We start from the raw sequence: 26,607 nt of genomic DNA, 5'->3' as shown, positions 1-26,607 counted from the left end.
CAAAAAAAGGTCTATATTTTTGACAGGCTTTGCAGGAGTGTTCATGCGTTTTTTTTCTTTTTTGGAGTATTTAAAGTCACCCCCCTGACAGAGAGAAAGTATTGCAGGTTACATATTCAAGTTAAACACTGAGTAGAATCCTGGCTGATTTATATATGGGTTTATTTCATATGGTTGGGGTTAGGGTTAGTAACCTGTAAAATGCTTATAAGAAAAGCAAACCCAGATGGCATAAATGGCAATACAAAACCAAAACAACATAAAATCGAAGTTCACACATAAAGAGCAAATTTTTTGTCTAAACAAGAGAGGCAATTTATTGCTTCAAATTAAATCAAGGACATTTTTAATGGAATATGATTCAACGTGAGTAAGTAGCCGTTCAGTGAAGCACAATGCAAAAAACACATGGTCTATCTTGATGCAACATAGGGAGATGTTTTCTTAGAGTCAGCTCACACCCTATGGATAGTAACTCATATCTCTCGGGCCTGTTTGTCTCTGCAGGTTTCAGTTCGTGTGGTTGCTTGGCTGTGGAGTTTATTGGATTCCCAGGCCGAGTAATGCTGTAACAGTGTGAAATTATCAAAGCAGGTGCAAATACACATATAGAGGATGCAGGCATCTTTATAGTGCAGATAATGCTTTGACATTCTTTATTACTGACGTTGAAATAGTTCAAAATCAGTTTGCACCTTCTCTCGTACTTTTTCAACTTCATGGCTACAGAAAAAAGCCTTTTGACACAGCAGAAATGTTGTTTTCCTCATTATACTGCTAACCGCAGATAAAATATTTATCTTATAGTTGTATGTGAAGACAGATGATTATAAACACTACAAACTATTTTAATTGACCTGCTTTTCCTACTGTTGTATAATTGCCTCTGTTGGTTTGAAGACTGATTGTGATATATGTTGCTAAAGTTATTTCTAACGGGTATTGATATTGCTCTGTCTTCTTTCTCCACGCTCTGTAGTGATGGATAATGCCCATACTAAGACGGTGGAGGAGGTTTTGGGCTTCTTCAGCGTAAATGAGTCTACAGGTTTGAGCTGTGAGCAGTTGAAGAAGAACAGGGAGCGATGGGGACCTAACGGTATGAGAAACAAATGATTCCCTTTCTGATCAGTAATTGAGTCTATTACAAATAAAACTGACTTATCAAATAAGCCATTATATAACAATAAATGTCATTTAAAAAAAATATTTTTCGATAACCATTGCTCAAAATTATGACCATTTGTAAATGATGATGAAAACTTCTCTTTTTTCTCATCTTTTCTTTCATGCTTACAGAATTACCAGCTGAGGAGGGTGAGCTATCATTCTGTTTTATTGTATCCTACTCAATCGCTCTTTGTCTTTTTCTTTCCCATCATTATCATCTACAGAGCCCAAGAGTGTCCACATAAAAAAGACGAATATTGAGGTCACTCCGTTCGTCCTGTTACTCTGACTGCTCAAAATGACATTGTGGGAGCACAAGATAACATACCTACCTGTATGCTCTATAGAACTACATTAAAGAGGACTGAGCACTTCAGCGCTCTCCAAGGTGCTGAACCTGCTGCTGGGAGCAGCCAGGAAGCTTTCAGAGTGCTCTCCTTTTCTCCCCTGATAGCTCTAAATGGTGTTCTTAAACACAGCTTGCCAACAGGTGCCCTTCATAACCCAATCACCGTCTTACAAGTCCCAGTGTTGCTTCCATTGGGCTACATCTGCACATAGCTGGAATTAATATCCCCCAACAGAGAATCTGCAATCACTCTGTAAAGAAAGCCAAAGGCTGGCATGTTGTGGCCCTAGCATGTGATTTTACACAGTATGCTTAATGCCTACAAGGAATTGGCTACATGCAACACACAAAGGAGGTGTCCAATGAGGCATATAACACACATTTCATGCAGCTTTGTTGTTCTCTGATACATAGGGGTTAATCTCGCCCTCTGCTCTGAGGGTAAGAATCTGCAGGACCTCATTGTCATTGAAATGGATGGATACTTCCAGATTTTTTAGGTTAGACATTAGCTTCTTCTTTGAGTCAGTTTGAGTTTGAGTCAGTTTTTAAAACCATGTGGGTCTCACAACTCACACTTTCTTAAGATGCCACACCCCCGTCACATCCTGACAGCTCAAGACTTACATTTATATTAATCTATAAAGGGATAATTGAACCCCTCTTTCACATTTTTGTACATTTTATACAGAACCAAATACTTTAGCAGCAGTTATATCTTGAACAGGCTGTGAAGAGAGACTTCAAAATCCAAGTAATACTCATGTACATAATGATAAGTACATACCTAGATATCTCCTCAGGCTTACTAGATAATCCAGGATGGCTTTCAATTCAAAGAACTTGAAGTGAATGTTACCTTTCCCTACTAAACAATCATTTTTACTTCATAACACTCAAAGCATTAGCCCATCATGCTCACACAGGGTTTTTCATACATATAAAATTACAAGGAGGCTGCCTTCATTGATTGTCATACGGTCCCAGAGAAGAGAAAGGTTTAGTCGGGGATCAGAGATATCACTCAACTGCGTCCCCTGCAATAATTTGTCACAAAATATCTGAATGAAGGTTTAACCTGCAGAAGGATCCTTCATATGATACAGCTGTGACTGCTGAAAGCAGTAGGTTTCATAAACTTCACTGATAGACCTGAGAATTACACAGAGTACCACCAGGGTAGATGGCAAGGGAGGTACCACCTGTGCCTCCTCTTGGGCCAGGTAAAACCCTGTTGTAGGATAAAAGCATAGACTGTTTAAATAATGGATGTAGTTATCTGTGATGTCACCGACCTGTTTCTGAAGCGCTGTGTTGAAGCCAATCGTCGGCAGGAGCCATATTGGAAATTCTGAACTCAACCTTACTGCTGTTGTGCTAGTGTGATGTAAAGAGGCAAGTTTTGAGCCTTCTAGCCAACAGCTACATTGTTCCCCGGCTGTCAATCAAGTCAGCTATGCTTCTCATAATGGAAAACTTGTAATCTTTATATCTTCGAAACTGCCACGTTATGGAAAAATTCTCCCCCCCAGACAGTGTGTGCCGATCGAGAAATTAGCTATTCAGACGAAACAATTTTTTGTACTAGGCTCTAAACATCGCCTTTTTTGCACTTGTGTGTATGTGGTTTCCAGTAGTTTCCGGAGCCAGCCTCAAGCTGACACTCGAGAAACTGCAGTTTTTAACACTTCCGCTTTGGCTTCAATTCTTGCGGCCGAAGGTTGCTGCTTGGATAAAGGCAGACCTTTATCTTGTGCATTCACAGTTTGACAGACATTACTGTCAAAAACAACCTTGGTACATATTTTTCTCCCTCCATGGCTGCTCTGTGTCTTCTTTATCATCTCATTTAGACTGGCTAATTTTATTTATTTGTTTCTTCTATCTTTGTCCATTTCCTGCTGCCCTGTGCAGGAAAGTCACTCTGGGAGCTGGTCCTGGAACAGTTTGAGGATCTGTTGGTTCGGATCTTACTGCTCGCTGCGTGCATCTCCTTTGTAAGAAAAAAACACAACCAACAATGAACACGAACTCTCACCCTTGTCTCTATAACTGAAACTGTAACTGCTCTTGTCCTCTGTTTCTCAGACTTTGGCTTGGTTTGAAGAAGGGGAGGGGACCATCACAGCCTTTGTTGAACCCTTCGTCATCCTTCTCATCCTCATTGCTAACGCTATTGTGGGAGTATGGCAGGTACATCAAGGCTTTTTTAGCCAATGTGTCTTTAGAAAATTGTTCAAATTTGTAACTACGTTGTTAACTAGCCCAAATCTGGATTAAAAAGATGAATTCGAAAAAATTAGTGGCTATGGAACTTCCCTCGTATCACATTGAATTCACTATTATTAAACTCAACTACCATTAGAGACTTGTTAGATAAAATGAAAGTCATTTAAGTTGCTGTGATTGTCCTCATTTAGAAATACTGCCCAACTATGAATTGTTTTTGTAAAAAACTGCTGATTTTATCCCTACCTAGACCTCATGTTCTGTGATAAAATTTTGTCTTTGTCTTTCAGGAGCGTAACGCAGAAAATGCCATTGAGGCTCTAAAGGAGTATGAGCCGGAGATGGGGAAGGTTTACCGACAGGACAAGAAGAGCGTCCAAAGAGTCAGAGCCAGAGACATTGTCCCTGGAGACATTGTGGAAGTCGCTGGTAAGTAAAAATAAACCCCTCCCATAATCCTTGGTACACATGTAGTATAAGTATTTGTTGATATGTTGTGCATCTTGTTGCAAAGTTTTTAGCATTAAACCTTGAAATCTATTAGCATTAATATCAGTGCAGAATGCAGCTGAGTGAAAAGGCGGAGTTTGAATGTACATACAGGTGTGCAGTGCAGGTGAAATCCAGAGAAATCTTAGAACCATGGTCCTATTCAGCTGAGTCAGGTTAACTTCAGGCACCAAAGTGATCCCAAACACACTGCATTATGTCACACAATGTCTTCAGAGACACTGTGCAGGAAAAACAGTACAGCCACGTCATAATCTCTGCTATGACTCATGTGTAATCTGGGATATTACTCATAAATAATCTGAGCAATGACTCATCATTCAAAAGCCGCTCAACCAGAATTGGAAACCAGAGCATCAGATTAATTGCACAAATGTAGAAAATCTGATTTGCAGTCAGCTCCTTGAAAGGGTTCTGTCCATGTAGTCACATGAATCATAGACAACATTAGACACTCAAGATTGTTTTAAAGAAGCCTCATCCAATATGATTTTGAATGATCCACATCATCAGATAACAAAATAAGCAAATTAGTAAAATATCTTACTTCTTTTCTTTTCTGTTCTTTCTTTCAGTGCACATGCTCAGTAGTGATCAAGCATAATGCATAGTTCAGCTACTGTGAGCTTGATTTGCTAATTACCAGCCTCTGAAAGCTAACATTAAGACATGCCATTTGCTGACCATGTTGCTAGCTGCTAGTTTAGATTGACTATATATGAAGATGGATGATGCGCCCTATCCTCTTTCCTTTGAAAAAAAGAAAAAAAAAAGACGCAATAAGTTAGCTCTGTTGTGTGCTGACATATTGTACAGATAACATGTTTTGGACCCAAGGCATGCTCAGAGGCGATCTGGTTGGTGATGCCACAGAACTGATGTTCCGGTTCATCAGGAATCTAAAGCTGTCATTGACAAAGAGTCATTTGATCTCAGAGAACACTGAAATTATGGGTCTACTTCTGTTTTTATCATTTAGTTTGTCTGCATTATTGTTTTGACCTGGATTTCAGCTTACACTGAAAGGCAATCAAAATATATTCCACATGCCTTTGTTTAATAGCCTTAAAGCTGGGCTTGGTAGTCAGATTAAGATACACTTTTTGTTATACTGGTTAAAATAATCTTTATGTCCTGATGGCAAGCAATACGTTATGTGTTGTTAAAAAAGAGCGATAAAAAGTTGATATCTACAGCCGGAGAAAACCTGGGAAAACACCAACCAATCCCTGCCATCAGGGTCCAATTTTATGAAACCAATCAAATCCCGTCCTGCCGTTCTGCTCGTCTCCTGCGCGTACATTTCCCCGGTGTGCACTCCCCGTCCCTTGCCTCTGCTTCCCCTGACTCTTTTTACTGCCCCTCTTGCTCGACCTCAGGCCTGTCCCCTCTGACCCAATGAGATGCTTTGTTCAGGTCTGTAGTCCTGATCAGAGTCTAAAAAGCTCTCACCACGGGGTGTTAGACAGAGTCCCCTGAGGACATGCCACATTCAAATTCATGCTAGTTTTCCGTGACTACCACCTAAGCTTTAATGTAGATTATGTTTTGTAATTTTCTTCCACTCCAGTTAATTTTATGAAGATTTTATCATCTAACACATGATATCAAAACATTAAAAGAGTATTCTTACTTTCAACATCTGTTAATATGGAAGAGGCCAGCTTTATGACCTATTTTGTGACCAGTCAGTAGGGGAGCGCTTAATGTTTTGGCTTCACTTTTTGGGAGCTTTCATGTCATCCACCTTTTAATGCAGTGTATGGAATAAACATACAAGTAACTGCCTCTGTCCAGTGAATTACTTTTATAAGCAGCCACCATAACTGACTTGATCAGGAGCTGGCTTCTGCAATAACAAAGCTTATTCTAATTCTGACTTTCACCCAGACCAATATCACTTGTTATATGACTCACTAATATTACACAGACCTTGAAGTTGTTTATGATTTGTCACAGTCAGTCTGTTTAGGTAGCATAGGTGGTTCATATCCTTAAAAAGCTCGACACAGTATTGTACTCCACCATACTTCTGTTATACTTCTGTTACCAAACTGTAGACCTTACTTAGGGAAGGTCATCATTGTGCACAAACTTTGAAAAGGTTTTTAGCTTAGAATTAAAGGTGGTCAGAGTTGGGGCTAGTCTGATGTCCTCTGGGAGATAATTCACAGTCTCTGCTGCATGATAACAAAATGCTGCTTAGTTATGTTCTAACTCTTGGTACAGTATTTAGGAGAGTCACAGTAGAATCAAAGTCTTCAATGGTTCATATGTCATAAGAAACAGAGACAGAAGCAGAGATATTTTGAAATAGATTATTTGAGAAACAGGTAACCACTGTCAGGGTTTAAGAACTGGACTGATGAATGGTCATGAGAACCTGATTTAAAACAGACAGATTATATGCCAATATATCCTTCCAATACTGACAAAGGGATGCTTTAAAGATGCAGAACAGTAATTCTGAGTCATTTTGAAGCATAAAATACCAAATTTAATCTCACAGAGTCTTCTAATCCTGCTCTTTCCTGAAAAAGATCTTAACAAGGATAAACACCAAACCAGACTTATAAAAAAAAGTTACAATGCAGAGTCAAAAAGAAATCATTATAGAAAAAGATTAATTTGTATCCCCAGAGTATCTGAGAGGAAACTGTGTGTTCGGGACATGAGAAAATGTCTGCTTAATGAAATAAGGGAAGGACTAACTGCTTCACGTGAAAGGTTAGCATTCCTTCTTTTGGAGAGCACAGCTGTGTATAAATTGTTTGTATGTATTTATAAATCTGTGTGAGTCAGAGTGGGGATTGAGGGAAGAGAGGCTGCATAGAAGTATCGGCCTTCTGCTTTAATTCATTGCCTACCGAAGGAAAATTTGAAGCATTAAGTTCATTAAAGCACAGCAAATAAACTTGTAAAGATTTTTGAAAGTATTGAGCATTTTATTGTAGTAAAAAGTTCCTTTTTATCCTATTTAATGAAAATGTGTTGCTCAGAAGTAAATAGTTTAGATCATAATTGTCTTTGATGCTTTGTCAGTTCATGTCTGTGTGGAGAGGACCTAACAAGAGATGGTTCTACTTTGGTATCTCTAGACACTGCTCAGTCTATTGTTAGTGACAGTGTGATGAGAAACCCTTTGAGGAAGTCTCTGATTTGAGTCGATTTAAATCAAACTGACTGAAAATGACTTGACTGCTGCAGCTCACATGGCACCATATTTGTCGCAGCTTCTTTGTCTCGGGGACAGAGGGTGAAAATAGTCCACACCAAGCTTGTTAATTTTGCTACCATCTGATACTGACCATGTTTTTCACCGCCAAAAACTTCTTATGTCTACTTTTTTATGTCAATTAAATATATTAGGTCAACTCTTTTGTCAATCCTACAACTGAACAGGGAGCTTATCCTAGATGAAACAAGTATGATGAAGGTATGGTCATCAGGGATAGATTAGTTTAGCTGTTTAGAGATGCTTTGCAGAGCCCACTGTCCTTCTCAAAATGCACCTTCCCTTGTGCTTTGTCTGAGGAGCAGCACAAGAAGTTCAATGTGGCTAAACCTCTTGGACAGCAAAAATAAAACTTTATTATTCTATAGGGTACTTTTTGACTGACCTAAGTAAAGCAATGCTGCTCTTCCAAATAAGACCTTGTTCATTTTAATGCTGTTCATGGTAGAGAAATATACGTCATCCTGTTGTTCCAGAATGCTGTCATTCTTATTTGTTTTTAAAAATCCCTTCTTCTTGATGATTTGGATGGATATGCAGCAGTTGACTTGACATTAAGCTGAATTGACAGCCAGTAGCTTTTCAAGATCCACCGGCCCCACCAGTGTACAACTGGCCCAGGACGAATACTTCTGATTCTGAATATAACAGTCAATAATTGAACACCTCATTCTGTCTGACAGAGGGTGAAATGGTCAGAGAATTACTATATTATGTACATTTTACTTTGCCTGTCAGTGTCCGCAGGTTTATGTAATGGTTGGGTAACCTGACGAGAACTGGTGGTTTTGTAAGCATACTAGCTTGATAGAAAGCCTGTGCTATAGTCTGTGTCTGAGTGTACACCTTGAGTGTAATTACTCTGGACTTCCACTAGATCCATGTCCACTCCCTCTCCGATTCCACTGCGGTCCGTACTCTCTCATCCTTCCCAAACCCCGGCTGTTTTTCAGAACGCAGCACGGAGCAGGACCGGCGGACAGATGGAGTCATGTGACAAAAGTTTTCCTGCGGTGCTTCCTGCATTAATGAATATCGAACTCCTTTCCTCATACATCTTGTCTTTATTGGCCTCTGAAAACCTCTGACCTGATGACTCAGCTGGCTCCGCTCATTATGATAGTTTGTTGTTGTAGTTAGTGAAAAACGCTATGGCGTTAACACAGAGTGTTTTATTCAGAAAATTAACCGGATGTTTTAATTTGTTTTGGTGCCTGACTTCCTGTCCCGTCCTAGCTTCTCTGTTGAGATGTATGCGTCGTGCTCCGGCATCCGGCAAAAATAAAGTCTGTGTATCTAATCCGAGGGGCTCCGACCTGCCGGATCAAGAGACGCGCCGGGAACGCAACGGAGCAGATCCTGTGGTGATGATTGACTAGAATAGAAACCTCTCAGATCCGGTGCGGGTGACGGATCAGAGACGGACCGGACAGGGATCTAGTGGAAGTCCGGTGTTAGAATGCCAGCAAGAGATCCTTTAACTATGACACACTTGTCATTTTCTTTGCTGATGATCCACTGTATCGTCAGATGGTCTGCAGGTAACTTTTTGGTGTAGAACAATGTAATGCAGAACAGAACAGTGAGCACAAAATGTGTCTTTTTGTAGTTTAATGGTGAGGAGTACTTCTTAAAGCAAACTGCTGACCTGCTTCTTTCAAAATATGTACACACAGTATTTACCGAAAGTAACTCTGATCTTTTTTTTTCCAAGTGGGAGAAAGAGACACAACTATATGTTTGCATAAAAAAGCCTCAGCTCTGATCCCGTTGTTCCAGCTCTGATGGTGTCACCGAGTTCCCATGCTCTGGAGGCGAATACTTTTACTACCGACTGGGGGGCACTGGATCCATACACAAAGAATAACACACACACTCCTCCTAACCCTGTTTCCTCTCTCTGAGCAGCCTGAAAATAGCAGCAACTATCTGGGGGATTCAACAGTTTTCATACTGGGTCAAGCTCATGTGTTTTTGTGTTCATGTATCAAGGATGTTATAGCTGATAGTGTTCAACCCAGCCTGCACCTGATTTTAGCTATGAATACGACCAACCTCTACATTAAAAAAAAGGTTTTCACATGAATGACTCCTAATGTGTAATGTTTGATAAGCCAGTGGACTGACAGGATGAAGTTCCATCTGTATAAATGATGGCAGATGTTAACAGTAAAAAATGGCTGAGAACGTTTTACAAGAAATGCTGCAGACTGGATTAAATTTCCTTATCTTAAATCTTTTGTCACATTGCTTGGAAGTCAAGTAACAAGATCCTATCACATCTTCACCCAAATAGCAAAATAACTGAATACATTTGATGCTCTATATCATAGGTCAGCCATAACAGAAGATTCTGATTTAAAAACCTGACTGGCATTTCTATTTTTAAACCAGCAGCTTTTGTAGTCTTTACGGTAGTTGTTTAGTGTTGGAGGAAATGTACAGATCAATTTCATGCGAGTTAGCCTCCCACGTGATACTACTCACACTCAAGTCGTGCATTCCAGGCAGTAAACATTACGACTATATAGATCAGACAGATGAAAGATTTGGAGGCAAGTTACACATGAAAAGACGTAGAAAGATAGTGAAGGAAGTGCTGTTCTATTTTCCTCACCCCTAGCCCCGCAAAGCAGCCAGAAACATCACTAATCATTCTCTGATCACATGTGTAATCAAATAAGTGCACGTGATTAAATGCAAGTGTGAATAAGGTCCATGTCATAAAAATCTCACTCCTGCGAGACACTCACATTGGCAACCATGGTTCAAAAGTTTTTGATCGTACTGAATTCATTTAAGTTGGCAGTCAGTATTGATTCATGCAGATACAGTATATCACCTAAATAGTTAGACATTATGATCTTTCATAATCTTTCTATGCACTTTCTTGCTGTACTGTTAAAGGAAAATCATGACTCCAAACATTCTTCTATCTTTTGTGTATTTTATTTTCATTTTACTATCATAAAAAAAATGAAATGTGCATCTTTGAGGTGCTCTCCAATATATCCATATCAGCTATATTCCATGAGGCTTTGTTGTATTCCCTCTTAATGCATTACCCATAACAATAGAGCAGAAGGAGAGGACAGAGATGGAGCAGCAGGCATGCACATTAAGATGTCTGCCAGGAATGCTAAACAGAGATGCCACAGTGTTATTTCAGCTATGTTTAAACAAGCATGAAGTTGAGCTGTAGTCTTTAAAAGCTCACTGCAGTACTACGACACACTGGCAGACTGAATAAGATAAAAGAGTTTGTTGATTTTTGTGGGCTAATTACTTCAGGTATAACATATATGCTTTGAAAGACATGGGGGCCCTATGTTACCAGCTTAGTTGCAAACAGTCTTAGCCATTAGATGAAGAGCAGGGCACTGAGAGGTTAGATTAGGTCCCTTGATTATTAAAGATGATTTTAAAGTTACCATAAATCAACCATAAGTGAGTCTGCTGCCTCATTCCTATAAGAGCCTGGTATTTCTGCAATGCAGAAATCACACAGGTCATTGTATGAGTTATGTCCAGGCATGGTTTGATGCTACTCTCCACTGATATAATCCCTCTGCAAAACGAAATGATCAGCGACTTCCAAAATGAACAGACATGTACATTTACGCACTAGCACAGCATTGTTACAGTTGTGCAGTTGTTTACATACCCTGGCAGAATTTATGATTTCCTGAGTAGTTTCTGTTGCCATTATGATATAAAAGAGTAAACACAGTTGTTTGACAATAATGGCTTCATCCATACTAACCAGTGAGTGAGGAAGACGTTTCTTTCCTCTTATCATACATATTTTCTGAAAAATTGCCTAAAAAATTACAAATACTGAGAGGGTATGTAAACTTATGAGCACAACTGTACTTCATTAATTATTTATATCTCAGGACACACTGACGGCATTGGACAGGATCTAATATTAACTAACTAATATCAAGGAGAGGTAAGCTGTAAGCTGTTTTTATCTTTATTTACTCAGTGTCGCTGCTTGATCACATGGCTGTATTCTGTACTTTGTGCATTATACATACAGTTTAGTCTTTAGTAATATCTGTGGCACCATGGTAATTGGCACTGATAGCTATGTCCAAGGATTGTTAAAGAAAATCCCCTTTATCTGTGTGTGTGTGTGTCTGCGTGGATTCAAGGGCTGTCATGATGCTAACATCAAAGAGAGCGTGCATGATGGAGAGCTTGGTGTTGGTCTCGGTCTGGAGTTTTGGACCATGCAAGGCTTAGGGGAGGTGGGCAGAGGAGATAAGATACCGTGTCCTCATCCTCTGTCATCCATATATTGGCCCCCATACCAAAGCAGCATCATGATGTAAGAATAAAGACAAAAACTACTTGTGTCTCAACGCCCTCTGTCCACAATGCAAAAGTTCATTTAACTGTATCAATAAATGTAATATACTCATGTAGAGCACTGCTGCCTTCTCCATATGTGTGTAACAAATGAAGAATATCACATTTAGAAGTCACGCTGATCTTGCTGTCATAGCTACTGTGCTTCCTAAAGGACATGAAATACTGCACCACTGACCTCAGATTTTAGATCAGTTTTTGATGGTCTACTGCACAGTAAAAAAAAAAAGCATCGAAAACACCATCTTGTGTCGTATCACATCCCATTTAAGGAACAACACAACAGTGGGACATACATAGCACACGACTATTTAATATTTTTCTATTCGCGCAGACATGAGTACTGGTCATAAAAACAAAAAAATGTGTTGAGTGGACAATACAAAACTTGGGCTGCGTGCCAAGACGCTTGGCCCAACACTTCAATCTACTGCTGTGGTATGGGCCAATACCAATATTGGTGTTGGTACTTTGACTAAAATAAATTGCTATATACATGAGTTCCCTGCTGCTTTGGCTGCAGTGTTTGCAGTGTCTCCAGGTCTAATGGTGGCACAATCCACTGTCACAAGTATCTCACGGTTAGTTTAAAAGGTGCATAATGTGAACTGACAGCCCACGATCAAGTATAAAAATACTTTGTAAACTAAATTGAGATTATTTTTTTGTCACCACCCACCTCCCTTTAGTGGTGAATAAAGTCCCAGCGACATCAGGCTGACGTCCATGTCGCTCCACCACCCTGAGGTGGACCAGTCCATTCTGACGGGGGAGTCTGTGCAGTGCTCAACACACAGATCCTGTACCTATCCACGAGCCTGTCAACCAGGACAAGAAGAACATGCTCTTTTCTGTGAGTCTCAACAAGCAACACCTTTTCCTGAAATATGTATGACAACAAAAAACACACAACAAAGAAAAAGGTCAAGGTGATTCAACTACTAAATTCACTATTGAGTGTTAACATATTTAGAGTGTATTCTCATAATACAATTTGAAATGAATCAATCCTATATTCACCGTAAGATAGGTTATCTGGGGGAATATGATAAAGAAGAACAGGTATAGTATGAATCTCAAGTGGGAAACTCAAAGGGGGTTTCAAATGACAGGAATATATGATAGATCATAGTGGGGACACATAAAACATATCAGAGTGGCAGAGTACCCCCTGTTTGATGTCCTGGTTGAGGTGTTTGTTGTGTTTTCTTTGTGAGACTTCAAAGGCAGCTGAGTCACCAGTGGTCTAACGGTCAAGAACAGACATTGATGTTTTATTCAGCAGCATCACTCGGACAGACTGCAGACCTGCAGGACACAGATTTCACCTCAGGACTGAGTGCCAAACAAACAATGATAAGGAGGAAACCCCTCTAACCTGCCGTTAACATCAATTGTTATCATAGATGTTAGATTCTGACTTTTACTGACTAATTTGAGATCTAACATGATAAAAATAAGGGGTGAGCCCGACTAAGGATTTGCTTAGTCGAATCAGATTCTCAGATTTAGCCCATAGTAGACCAATAGGCGAATGTTTGTTGACTGCATGACAATATTACGCATAACCATTTACATTAGAGACTCGTAGCTTAAAGTAAAAGGGACAACAGAATATTATAGTATAAAACTTAGATTTTTAATCTATATTGCACGCAAAAACAACAAGGGGATGAAGGAGAGAAAACTCAAATAAGGCCACCATTCCGTTAAACAGCGTAGAACGTACCACTATAGAGAAAATAAGGCCACCATCCGTTAAACATCGTAGAACGTACCACTATAGAGAAAGGAATCAGGAGATATTTAAATAGTGTTCACACAGCGGAGAGCAGCACTGCGGAGAGTAGGTTGTCCAACTTTAGGCTAAACATGTTTATAATGTTCAAAATCAAACCTGAACCAGCTAAAGGGTTTTTAAATCTCTTAACAGTACCTTTTAAAAACAGTCTTTCATCACGTCTTTGTCCGCTTGAGTCTTTTCAAACTGTACATGAGGAAAACCATCGTGTTTACGGGCAGAAGTGCGCTCTTTGCTTTGTTGACTGTAAATCCTGTCTTTGAGAATATCCTCTCTGATGGCGTGGAGGTGGATGGGATGCTGTGGATTGTTTGGATTGTTCGAGACAGCTTTGGGTATCCCCTCCTCGTTCTTTTGGCCCCGTACAGTTTTTGTGTGGTCCGGTAATCCTTGATCTCACATCCCTCTTCATGAAGCTGCTCCTCACTTTCATCACTATTTTTAGGATCAAATGAAGTTTATTTCCTGACATTTTGAGCTACCATGAAACGTAGAAAGGCCAGCTGAGATATCGCTGCTCCACAGGTCCCCGCTAAATGGTCCATCTTTAATTACCAGGGGAGATTTAAATTCCATTTTAAAGAGATTTAACACTTCAAGAGCTGTTCTCAGAATTACATTAAATAAGTCTATATTCATATCAAAATAGGCTAAATGAGACACTATTTTTACAGGAAAACAGGAAAATAATGTAAAATTAGATATTGAGCACCCCCATGGTTTGAATGGAATGATCCACATTTCATATGCACATATTCGACTATGAGATTGGCAGTCGACTAAGGCTCATTAGAACGAATCGTCGAATATTCCACTATTTGGGGTCACCCCTAATAAAAATAATTCCAAAGCACGTACGCATGCACGCACGCACACACACACAGATAAGTGTATTTCTTTATATTATGCTTTTAGGGTCCTCTTGCCATCTGTTGAGCTTTAAAACTGAGCTGAAAACAAATATACAATGGGAAAGTAAAGTTATGTCTCTTGTAAACTTTGCTTAGGGAAACCAACATTGCAGCTGGACGAGCCATTGGAGTCGTCGTAGCAACAGGAGTGCAGACAGAGATTGGTAAAATCAGAGATGAGATGGCGTCAACTGACCCCGAAAGAAACCCCTCTGCAACAGAAACTGGACCAGTTTGGAGAACAGCTGTCAAAGGTAAGGACCTGTGGGGTTTTATGTGAGTTATGCTGGATTGTAAAAATTTTAAAAAGCCATTCAGTTGATTTACTTGTGGTTTTGTGATGTCACTTGCAGGTGATCAGTGTGATCTGTGTGGCAGTGTGGGCAATAAACGTTGGACACTTTAATGACCCAGTGCATGGAGGCAGCTGGCTGAGAGGAGCTGTTTACTACTTCAAGATCGCCGTCGCTCTGGCTGTAGCTGCCATACCAGAAGGTCATACATTCTCAATATGTGTAAAAGTGTAAAGAATCATGTTATCATGTTTGTTAGTTAATAGAAAAATTACAAAATCATTTTTAAGACATTGTAGTGGCTCAGTAAGAATAGAAATGACTGTAGTGTATAAGATGCACTTTGAATACCTTTTATGTAAAGATGTGCTTTCTCATCACCACCCTCTGCCCTGCCTTTTTTTCCCCAGGTCTCCCAGCAGTCATCACCACCTGTCTGGCTTTGGGTACGAGGAGGATGGCGAGGAAGAATGCCATCGTCCGCAGCCTGCCGTCAGTAGAAACCCTGGGTTGTACATCAGTTATCTGCTCAGACAAGACAGGAACACTGACAACCAATCAGATGTCTGTCTGCAGGGTGAGATGTGGGAGGAGTTTAATATCAGAGCAAGAAGGATTAAATAGTTTAGGTGGTAATTAATGGACACTATAAGCAGTTAAGGCAGGTGACATGATAACTAACAGCTCTTCATGCTAACATTAGACTTTTGCTTGATCTATCAAAACATTTTATTCAGGTGAATTTATACTATGGGTCACAGGCACAGAGAAACACCCTACAGTACGATCCTCCTCAAATGGATAACTTTGGTTTGCCTCTGTGCATAGCCAGCTAAACTTGAGTGTACATTAACTTTCTGGAGTGCAGTAAGAAAAAAAAAAGAGTTTTTTTTTTTTTTCATTTCTTTTTTCAAGTAATGTTCTGGTGATGAGGCAGAATCTGTGAACACATTTTAACCTTTACCGAACTCTTCCATTTTTTTAGCCGGTGATCTGACACAGGAATTCAACCTGAATGAAAAACTATTGTAAGGTCTTGCAAAAGTTTTAGGTGGAACTCTTTTGATTTTAGTAATTCCCAGGTCCTCCAAAGCATGTGAAAACACACAAGGCCTGTTTCACTAAAGGATTGCCTTGCTAATACACTCCCCAAATGCATGCAAATGAGACAAAAAATACATAATTTAATTTACAAAGCACATGCAAAGGGTTAATGCACCACAAACAATGTGTCTCTTTGCTTTGGTGGTGTTTGCATATATTATAAGGAGCAATTATGCAGACTTTTGGTAAATAAACCTACATGTTTAACAAAAAAACATCTAATTCACAAATTCAGGCACTCTTTTACTCTCTGCTGAAAGTTGATGTTGACTGCACTACATATTTTTAAAAATGTCACACTCAAACTTTCCAGTGAACATGAAAACACTTCCACCTTTATAAAACCTAAAAGTCTATGTATCTTTACATGAAGTCTGTTAAGATTACTTTAAGAATAATATTATCTTAATACACAAATAAATCAGTACAGGGCTGTTCCAGGTTCCACCCCATATAAGGACACACTTTTTTTGTGTGGAGACAGTCTGAGCCATAACGCAACAGAAACAAGAATGAGAGTGTTTATCTGTACAAATTGCTATTGCTGGTGCACTCCATATAGGGAACTTTGTCATAAACTGTGAAATTCTTATCACATTTGTCATGAATTGACTTAAGAGGTAGTAAGTGGTTAGAGGTGTCACATCCTCTTTCACTCATCTTCTGTATGTGGACAGATTTGGGCTACATGAGGATGGTCTAGACCTGCTTTGTTTGTAAAACATCTTGGGATAACATTTATTGCGATTTGGCGCTACATAAATATGCAGTGCAGAGTGATGATGCTGACAGCTCATCTAAAAAATCAGACACGAAGCAAGTGCAAACTGCACAGAGCTGCTAACTTTAAGGGGCACGTTTAGGCTGAAATATCATTAGCGCAATATGTTTCATGAATCGGACCTTGGTACAGAATCGTAGTCCGGGAAACGATATGCAATGCTTGGTACTGTAAGCAGCCAGCATCCATTCTTCAAGAATTCAGCCAATTTACTACTGATTCATTAATTAACAATTGATTTTATTGTTCAGCACAGGCAGAAGGTTACAAGACAGTACGTGGATACAGGCAAGAGAAGTGACCGTCAAACAATTTCTCATAGTTAATTAAAGTGCAGGGAGGATACAGCCAATGCAAAAGAGCTCTCCACTTGAGACCAGTTCACCCAGGGCTCGTGTTCATCTTAGGTGTACAGTTTACTTGACATAGATGATTAGGTAACAGATAATTCACTTAAACCAGAAACCATGTGTTATGTTGACACGTGGAGGACTCTGAGTGGACTGACTTTCTGGAATGTGGACCTAACCTTAACATGATCTTTTAGCATTAACTGACTAACCTCTGAATATGTATGTTTGTGTATGTGTTTGTGTCTGTGTGTGTGTGTTCAGCTTTTTGTCATGGACAGTGTTTCAGGAGAGCGCTGCAGACTGAGCGAGTTCTCAGTGACAGGATCTACTTATGCCCCAGAAGGGGAAGTGTGAGTGTCTCTAACCTTCAGTATTTAACCCCTTAACCCCTTAAAAGTTATGGATCATGTCTGAATATTGGCAATTTATCTTTCTTTATTTGCATCAATTTAGGTGACTTCCCCTCCTGTCCCCCTCTTTAATACTCATCTCTCCATCTCGCCTGTCCTCCTGTCTCTTCAGTTATAAAGATGGCTCAGTAGTGAAGTGCAGCCAGTATGAAGGCCTGTGGAGATGGCTTCCATCTGTGCACTGTGTAATGACTCATCACTGGACTACAATGAGGTAAGACGTGCAAACACTACTGCAGACAGACGCTCATATACGACCATTTATGGTCATCAGGAACATGTACAGCTATAATTTGAATCTGAATGCTAAAAATACAATCCTGAAATAATCAGCAGAGACTCCCCAGGATGTCTAACCTCTTTTCTTTCTGTGTTTGTGTGTTCTAGGCAAAGGGTGTGTTTGAGAAGGTGGGGGAGGCCACAGAGACTGCCCTCTGCTGTCTGGTGGAGAAAATGAACGTGTTTGACACCGACTTAAGAGGACTGAGCCCGGCTGAAAGAGCTACAGCATGCTGCTCTGTAAGTGTGTGTGTGCGTGTGCGTGTGTGCGTGCGTGCGTGCGTGCGTGCGTGCGTGCGTGCGTGCGTGCGTGCATTTGTCGTGAGAGAGGAAATAAGAGGAGATGCTTCTTGCTGCTGTTGTAAATGACTCATTGATCTCTCCCTCTGCATCCATTACAAAGGACTTGAAACCCTTTCCGGGCTTAACTTTCCCCTTGATGTCTCATTACCTTTAAAACCCTTAAGCTGTACTTAAAGCACTGAGCATAGACTACATAGACTATGTAATAATGATGCCAAATTATTAGCGCTTAGATTTGTGTCTTTTTTAATGTTATATTTTCTGGCTTTTATGCCTTCATTTGGAGAGGACAGGAAAGAGGATAGAGGAATTTGGAAGAGAGAGTGGGAGTGTCATGCAGGAGAGGGGCTGCATTTTGGAATCAAATCTGGGCTGTTCACATAAGGACTATAGACTCTGTACATGGGGTCCGTGACTTAACCACTAGGCAAAACTGGCACTCCATGACTGAATACTTTTTTAAATCACTTGATTAAATACAAACTATCTATATTCAATTTACATTCAATAGTTTCAAAACAACTGAAGTTTGTGGAAAAAGTTAACAGATCAACAAGCTGTTATCGGACCCAAGCTACCAGGTGGCACACTCTGAAAATTTCCAGAAATTATTTTCTAGAAAGTATGTATGTTTATTTTATATTAACCTGTATTCATTTACAGTTAAACACAAACATCTTTGCTCTTTCTTGAAAAGAATCAATCATTGTTAATTGGAATGAGATGAGATGAGATAAGATAAGGCTTTCTTGGCCGCAGGGGCCATTGCCATGCTGATACAAAAACCCAAGAGCTGAACCCTGAAAACTGTCCCCTTAGTCAGCTGGTGAGGAAGCTAATCAGCCAGACTCCAATCAGCACTGATCCAAAACACAACCAAATTAAACTCATCACGAAGCACTCCAAAGATCTGTATTTAGAACACTGGAGAAACCAAACAAAGACCCAAAGTAGAATGAATTGTTATTTGACCCTAAACCGTGATTATAAATTATCTGAATATCTGTACAGTGTCAGAGATACAAAACAAAGACGTATCCTGACCAAATACAGGCTGAGTGACCACTAGCTGGCTATAGAGACAGGGGGACACAGACAGACATGGCTGCCCAGAGAGGAGCGTCTATGTGCTCACTGCTCTACAGGGGACATAGAGACAGAGATGCACTTCCTCCTCCACTGCAGCAAGTTCTCTTTACTAAGAGATTCCCACTACAGGGACATTACTAAAATGGGACCAAACTTCCCAACATTAACCCCAGAAGAGAAACTGTCAGTTCTCCTGGGGGAAGGGTCAGCAGCTCCTCTGGCTGCTAAATATGTGTCTGCCTGTCACAGCCTGAGGGACGCACCATCCCACAGTGTTTGATTTTGGGTGGAGGTTTTGTGAGCGCACCGCACCGGTTGAGGACATTGAGATATGCTGTATAGGTGACACCATAGTTCATTAATGCATATAAATATGTAATATATGGTTGATATGTATGTGATGAATATAATATGTAATGAATATGGTGTGTGATTAATGTATATATGGTGAGTGTAGTGTGTTGTGAATATATATATGTACTGTATGAATTTATGTGCTTTGGCAATAACATCTCGTTGTTCATGCCAATAAAGCAAATTTGAATTGAAAAAGAAATTGAAAAAAATACATAAACCTGCTGTGGTTAACAGAGTAGATGTCATAATGCTGGGTTTATTTAATTGTGGTTATGCAAAACAGGGTGGTGTTGCTCAGAAGATTGGCTGAGTTATTGTGTGCAGGTTAGGTAAAGAAGCAAAGTTATCAAAATAGATTTGGTCATATCTCTCTTTCTTTCTTTCTTTCTTTCTTTCTTTCTTTCTTTCTTTCTTTCTTTCTTTCTTTCTTTCTGTCTTTCTTTCTTTCTTTCTTTCTTTCTTTCTTTCTTTCTTCTGTTTCCTGCTCTGTGATCAGCTGGGAGTTACTCTTTTAAGCGTTTAAACAAACCAGATTTTGCAACAACTTCTATTAGCACATCATCCTGCGCTTTCAAAATCTGTCATCGCCTCTACTCAGCTGTCAGTTCATCATTTCAGTAACATCATTTTGACCTTCCTCCACCCCCAGTCACCTCCAATTCATCTCTTGGTGTCTAGCTTTTGTCTTTCATTCAGACCCTTGTCTGTGTCTTTTAGCCCACCTCGCTGTTTCTTTACTGCTTTCCTTTTATATTTTTCTTTGCTGGTGATTGATCAACCAATTACCACAAAAGTGGTAAAGTAAAAGTCACATTAGGGGTGCTGTTGACCTAGTGGTCTAAGTGTGCGCCCCATGTACAGAGGCTATAGCCCTCGTCGCAGAGGTCGCAGGTTCAATTCCAGCCTTGACCATTTGTTTGCATGTCCACCCCCTCTCTTTACTCCCCACATTTCCTGTGTCTCTTCAGCTGTCCTATCCATTAAAGGCAAATACACCCCCCCCCCCCCCCTCCCCCAACAAAAATGGTATCAAACTATCCCCCATGTTGTTTACCGAATTAAGAATGCTAACGGAAACTAATGTTTTTGTCACAGTGTCAACAGGCAATCAGTTTTCAGACATGAAGGCTTCGTCACTTTTTTTTTTAAACAGTCTGTGATGCTCAGTTATTAAAAACATAATAATGTCTTAACACGCTGTCGTTTTCTTTCTTATACGTATGAATGTTCAGGTGATAAAGCAGCTGATGAAGAAGGAGTTAACACTCGAGTTCTCCAGAGACAGAAAGTCGATGTCTGTCTTCTGCTTGTCTAATAAACTCACCCGGTCGGCATCTGGAGCCAAAATGTTCGTCAAGGTGGGTAATCCGTCAACCCCGTGTTTTCTTCTTCTTCTTCTCTTCAGCAGCGGTATCTAACTCCACCCTTTCCCTCCTGCCTCTTCTCAGGGAGCTCCAGAGAGTGTGTTGGAGCGGTGTAACTACATCCGGGTCAGTGGCTCTGCTCGTGTGCCTTTGACCCCGGCGGTTCGGGAGCAGCTCCTGACCACTGTGAGGGAATGGGGATCAGGCCGAGACATGCTGCGCTGCCTCGCAATGGCAACCAGGGACACGCCACCGGATATCAACTCCCTGAACCTGGAGAACTCAGCTAAATTTTCAGACTATGAGGTGATGATGATGATGATAATGATGATGATGATGATGATGATGTTGGTGATGATGATGATGATGATGATGATGATGATGATGAGGATGATGATGATGAGGAAACAGTCACCTCATCGAGAATGAGCTTATTCTGTTTTAGTGCCTCTAAATTCATCAGACCTTGGTGGTGATCCTGTGAAATCAAAGTAGTTTAACTCGCAAACTTTAACTAGTCCTCTCATCCTCCCTCTCCTCAGTCTGATCTAACCTTTGTGGGCTGTGTGGGCATGTTGGACCCCCCGAGGAAAGAGGTGCTGTGTGCCGTCCGAATGTGTCGACAGGCAGGCATACGAGTCATCATGATCACAGGTGAGCTTGCACCACAGACCGTACATAGACCATGTTATGACGTCTTCCTTAAAGTGGAGGCGAAACATTAAACGCTCCCTGCTGACTGACTGACAGCAGTATGGGTCAGAAATTTCACCTCCTCCATGTTAACGTAAGGGACCCGTGTCAAACAGAAAAATCGAAACACTGCCCTGCGCCCCTGGAGACACACAGCATTTCTGGCCGTGGGCGTTTCCATGGGAACGATCCTAGCGAGGAAAGTTGTGACAATAACAATGGATGCCTCTTGTGCGGGCTGTGGAGCCAGATGCAAGAGCAGGACTGTGAATGGCACTTGTAGCGCGCGGATGCAATCAGCTCACATAAACTGCCTGGAACTCCAGGGGCTGTGCTCGCATCATTTGCACACGTTGGCACGCAGATTGATTCTGCAGAGCAGCTCTGGCCTATTGTCTCTGTTGTCACTTTTCAGACAATAGCGCTGCCGCTACCTAAATTCAAATAAATACCTTACCTTGTCGCTTTGCATCCTGCAAAAGTTGTCGTGAACGAAGAAAAGTATAGTTAAAAAGAAGATCCTTTCTCCATTATTTGCTCCCAAAAACAAATGCACGCCTTGGTAAGAGTCACGTCTTTGCGACAGTGGGTGAGGGTGCTCATGGGAAAAGGTGTCTTTATCCCGGAAAAACTCTACCATTTCGTCCAAAAGTGTCACTGTAAACAACGCCATACTGATAGTCCTCATAGCCCCTTTAAGATGTGGCGGTCAAATTTCAACAGGGACCAATGGAAATTACTCAAATAATAACGCACTGGTGACACACTGGAGCTTTTATTTCTCACTTAACATTGATTTCTAACTGTTAATTAATCAATCCATCTATTGTGAGACCAATAAAACTATGTATATAACAACTTGTCAAATTTATTTTTTTCTCCTAAGGGGACAATAAAGGCACCGCCCTGTCTATCTGCCGCAGGGTGGGCCATCATTACAGAGCAAGAGGAGGAGCAGGAAAGCTCAGGGATCAACGGTGGCCTTACAGGGAGAGAGTTTGATGAGCTTCCTCCCAGCATGCAGCGGCAGGCTTGCAGAACTGTCAGGTGCTTCGCCAGAGTCGAACCAGCACACAAGAGTCGCATCGTGGAGTACCTGCAGAGCCTGAGTGACATCACAGCTATGGTGAGAGTTTCAGAAATATCCTTATAATCAGTGCCAAAGCCCCCCTTTTCCTGTGATCTCACTTAATTATCGTCCTTTCTGATGTTTCAGACGGGTGATGGGGTGAACGACGCTCCGGCGCTGAAGAAGGCGGAGATCGGCATCGCCATGGGCAGCGGCACAGCAGTGGCGAAGTCGGCCTCAGAGATGATTCTGGCAGACGATAACTTCTCTACTATCGTGGCTGCTGTGGAGGAAGGCAGAGCAATCTACAACAACATGAAGCAGTTCATCAGATACCTGATCTCTTCCAACATTGGAGAAGTTGTCTGGTTAGTACGAGAGTGGATGAAGGAAGGATTGTCAAAAGCTTAACAAAGTCACTAACCTCAGAGAGTCCTTACCTAAGACTCCCCACACCAATTTATAAATTGTAATCAGATTCAATCTAAACTGGGTTTTAAATTAATTAATCAGGTTTTTATTTCTCAGATAGAAATGTAAAATTAACTTAGATTGAGATAGACAATGTGCAAAAGCCATATTTTTTCCAAATTGAAATAATGCAAAAAGCTATCATTTGTTGTGCTGGCCTGTAAAACACAGGATTCCTGCACATTATGGGAAATGAGGATTTAGATTTTTTTTTTAAATGATTGGCTGTATTTATAAAGATCTTTTGCTGTTCCTCCTCTACTCTGATAATCTGTTGTACACAGTGCTGCAGGAGCCTCATTTGTCAAGAGAGCTGTCAATTTTGATATCACATCAAATAAAAACCTAAACAAAACAAACTAAATGCTGTCTTTAGACGAGGACACACACTAAGCAAAGTTACATAAATAGTGTGAGCTCAAATTTAAGGGAATAAATCTGAATTCATTTTATTTTATTTGAAGTTACATTTCCATTCCTCTCTCTTCCTCCATAGTATTTTCTTGACAGCGGCTCTCGGCATGCCTGAAGCTCTGATCCCAGTTCAGCTGTTGTGGGTCAACCTGGTCACGGATGGTTTCCCAGCCACGGCTCTGGGCTTCAACCCTCCTGACCTGGACATCATGTCCCGCCCACCTCGCTCCCCAAAGAGCCTCTTATCTCTGGCTGGTTGTTCTGCCGTTACCTTATCATCGGATGTGAGTCACTATCATGATAGATTACAATCTTTATAACACATAAATCCCACAGGAGTTATTCATAAACATCAGAGCATCTGTACAGAATCATTAACTCTGTCTCTTCAGGTTACGTCGGCGCAGCAACTGTCGGAGCGGCTGCCTGGTGGTTCATGGCAGCTCATGATGGACCCAAACTTTCCTTCTATCAGCTGGTAAACACACATGACTCTTTTGTCCACCTCTTGCTGTGTGACCTTTCATTACTCGCTGTAGTTCAGTGGAAGCACAAGGACAAAGTTATCAGTTTTCCAGGTTTGAATTAGTGTGACATGATAAAAATAGAACTGGGTTTTCAGACCATTGACTGCACTCAGTTTTCTACATTTGGAAATTATGAGTCTAAAATAAAATTGATCATATAAGAGGAGTGTTATTAACGGTGTTTGGAGCAAAATGTGTGAGACAAAAGTTACAATGTGCAAAATAGGTGTGGTCTATGTATTAAAAGAAAACAAATCCAACATCCGTGACCAAATCAGTTTGAAAAAGAAAAAATGTTCAATAATATGAGATGTGTCTAGTTATAAGGGAAGGAAATAACCTCTTTATCAATCTTTTCTATGTTAATAATACTTTTTAGCCACATTCATCATCTTTTTTATAGAAATACATTCTGAAAATTAAGTTTTAAACAAATTTCAGCCCTTTTTGATGAAAGATTTTATAGAAAATTGAGCAAAAGTGATCACAATGTATCACTTTTTCAAGTTTCTAGAGAAAAAGACAAGGTTAGATTAGTTAGGTAGCATTGGTAAAGATCTTTGCATACAGGATTTAAGAGTTTTGCTTGAATTAAGTTAGTGGTTAAGTTTAAGTTTTTAAGAGGGTTAACAATCCTACAAATTAAGTCCTGCTAAGGTTTTTGAATGGAACATAAATAACATTGGAATAATAAACCCCTTGCTTTTTAATCCTGAAGTGTTCAAACTCTAGAGAAGTGGAGAATTTGCAACCTGGGAAGGTCTTGAGATTCAAAATTTAAAATGAATATGAACCCAGGTTTCCTCTTCTCAAGGAGTCGGTTGAAAGCAGAACAGTAACAAATAGTGCACTAAGGCAACAAGGAGGGTCCTTTTGGCTAACGACAATAAGATGATAAAGTTATATTAACCATAAAAACATATGCATTAACAATTCAGTGTAATAACTAAAAAAGTTCCTGCCAACACAGTTATTCACAGGTTTGTCTCCTCTACAGTCCCACTACCTGCAATGCAGTGAAGGCCACGCCGAGTTTGCAGGCGTTCAGTGTTCGGTCTTTGAGTCTCCTTACCCCCATGACCATGGCCCTGTCTGTCCTGGTTACCATAGAGATGTGCAACGCCCTAAACAGGTGAGAGCAAATCAAACATTTTACATTTTAAATAAACTAACTTTTACTCACCTTTCAATACTTTCCTCTGTGAAATACATCATTCCTCACACCAAACGGATTAGTATGTGAAACAACGTGGCCTTCTTCAAGGCTGTGGCTCAGATTCTGAACTGTGAAAATGAGCAGACAGAGTGAACAGTCAAGTAACATCTTCATTCTGGTCCCTTGTCCAGTCTCTCAGAGAATCAGTCTCTGCTGAAAATGCCGCCTTGGTCAAATCCCTGGCTAGTGGGCGCTATCTGTCTGTCCATGGCTCTGCACTTCCTCATCCTTTATGTCGACCCTCTACCGGTAAGCAAGTCTTCATCAAATGGACTGAAGCTGAATTCAATTTATGAATTAATTCCAGCATGTTGTTTAGGTTTTTAAAATCAAAGTTGAACTTGACCTTTCTAAGATTATTGTGGCATTCAAGTGCCAATGTTTCCATGAGCTCCGGGAGCTCCTAGCAATGCACAAGTTGTAGACATGTGTAGAATTAGTTAGCTGGTACTAATAAAAGTGAGGAGTTTGTCATTTTGATTGGGGCTCTGAAGGGTCTCTTTGGCTTCTGCAACCAGCCTCAGATAGACAATCCAGTAGCTGCCACTTCCTGAACTTGTGTATTGGCTTCATTTTTTCCAATACCAGAGGTTGCTGCTTGGTAGCAACACTCATTTATTCAAACATCTCAAACAGAAACAAGCTGCTGAGTGGGAGAAGTGTGTGTCTTACTATAGATTGTATAAATAATGGACGTAGTATCCGTGACGTCACCCATCTGTTTCTGAAGTGCTGTTTTGAAGCCAACCGATGCTAATAACAGCCTTTCTGAGAAAGAAAAATCTGAACAACACAGTGTTTTTTTCTGTTTAAAAAGTTTGAATGTGTGATGGAAACAGACACACTGATCTTGAAATTGAAACAGTCGAGTCTGAGCTTGATCTTGAGTACAGTCTTACAGATTCTTGTTTGATTATATATATATATTCAACAGATTTAGTGTGGACACAGAAAGCAATATATTATGCCATGCCACCTGATGCTTGTTTGCTGTTAGGAAATTGTGTGGCTCAAATCCAAATGACAGTCCGGAATCGACCATGATGTCAAATATCAAAACTCCTGCCTCCACCGAGACTTTTTTCCGTTACAGGTGATATTTCAGATCCGCCCTCTGTCATGGCCTCAGTGGGTGGTGGTGCTGAAGATGTCAATCCCCGTCATCCTGATGGACGAGGTGCTCAAGTTCCTTGCTCGTAACTACATTGAGCCAGGAAGCCAGGTCCAGGTCAGGAGTGATCTGACATTGATTGTTTTCTTTGTTTCTCAAGTTATTCTGCGTTTAAAGTTGTTCTTTGTCTTTGT

General features: G+C 40.5%; 1 protein-coding gene across 1 annotated transcript in view; it reads left to right on the top strand.

Moving 5' to 3' along the window:
* Positions 1-26,607, top strand: part of LOC117815424 (sarcoplasmic/endoplasmic reticulum calcium ATPase 2-like) — a 34,883-nt gene that overhangs the window by 3,630 nt on the left and 4,646 nt on the right. Inside the window, 30 exon segments of the mRNA XM_034687125.1 lie at positions 980-1,099; positions 1,300-1,317; positions 3,434-3,516; positions 3,608-3,712; positions 4,039-4,177; positions 5,951-5,966; positions 12,569-12,649; positions 12,651-12,720; positions 13,329-13,330; positions 14,676-14,784; positions 14,786-14,833; positions 14,933-15,074; positions 15,283-15,449; positions 17,372-17,460; positions 17,633-17,673; positions 17,676-17,734; positions 17,908-18,039; positions 20,781-20,906; positions 20,997-21,218; positions 21,455-21,566; positions 22,492-22,535; positions 22,537-22,731; positions 22,822-23,042; positions 23,642-23,784; positions 23,787-23,843; positions 23,952-24,037; positions 25,084-25,158; positions 25,160-25,218; positions 25,434-25,551; positions 26,396-26,530. Of these exon segments, the coding sequence (XP_034543016.1) occupies positions 982-1,099; positions 1,300-1,317; positions 3,434-3,516; positions 3,608-3,712; positions 4,039-4,177; positions 5,951-5,966; positions 12,569-12,649; positions 12,651-12,720; positions 13,329-13,330; positions 14,676-14,784; positions 14,786-14,833; positions 14,933-15,074; positions 15,283-15,449; positions 17,372-17,460; positions 17,633-17,673; positions 17,676-17,734; positions 17,908-18,039; positions 20,781-20,906; positions 20,997-21,218; positions 21,455-21,566; positions 22,492-22,535; positions 22,537-22,731; positions 22,822-23,042; positions 23,642-23,784; positions 23,787-23,843; positions 23,952-24,037; positions 25,084-25,158; positions 25,160-25,218; positions 25,434-25,551; positions 26,396-26,530 (3,012 nt within the window). The 5' untranslated portion in view covers positions 980-981.

Source organism: Notolabrus celidotus, chromosome 7, assembly GCF_009762535.1.
Source record: "Notolabrus celidotus isolate fNotCel1 chromosome 7, fNotCel1.pri, whole genome shotgun sequence".
Lineage (NCBI taxonomy): Eukaryota > Metazoa > Chordata > Actinopteri > Labriformes > Labridae > Notolabrus > Notolabrus celidotus.
This window is presented reverse-complemented; position numbering and strand designations above follow the sequence as displayed.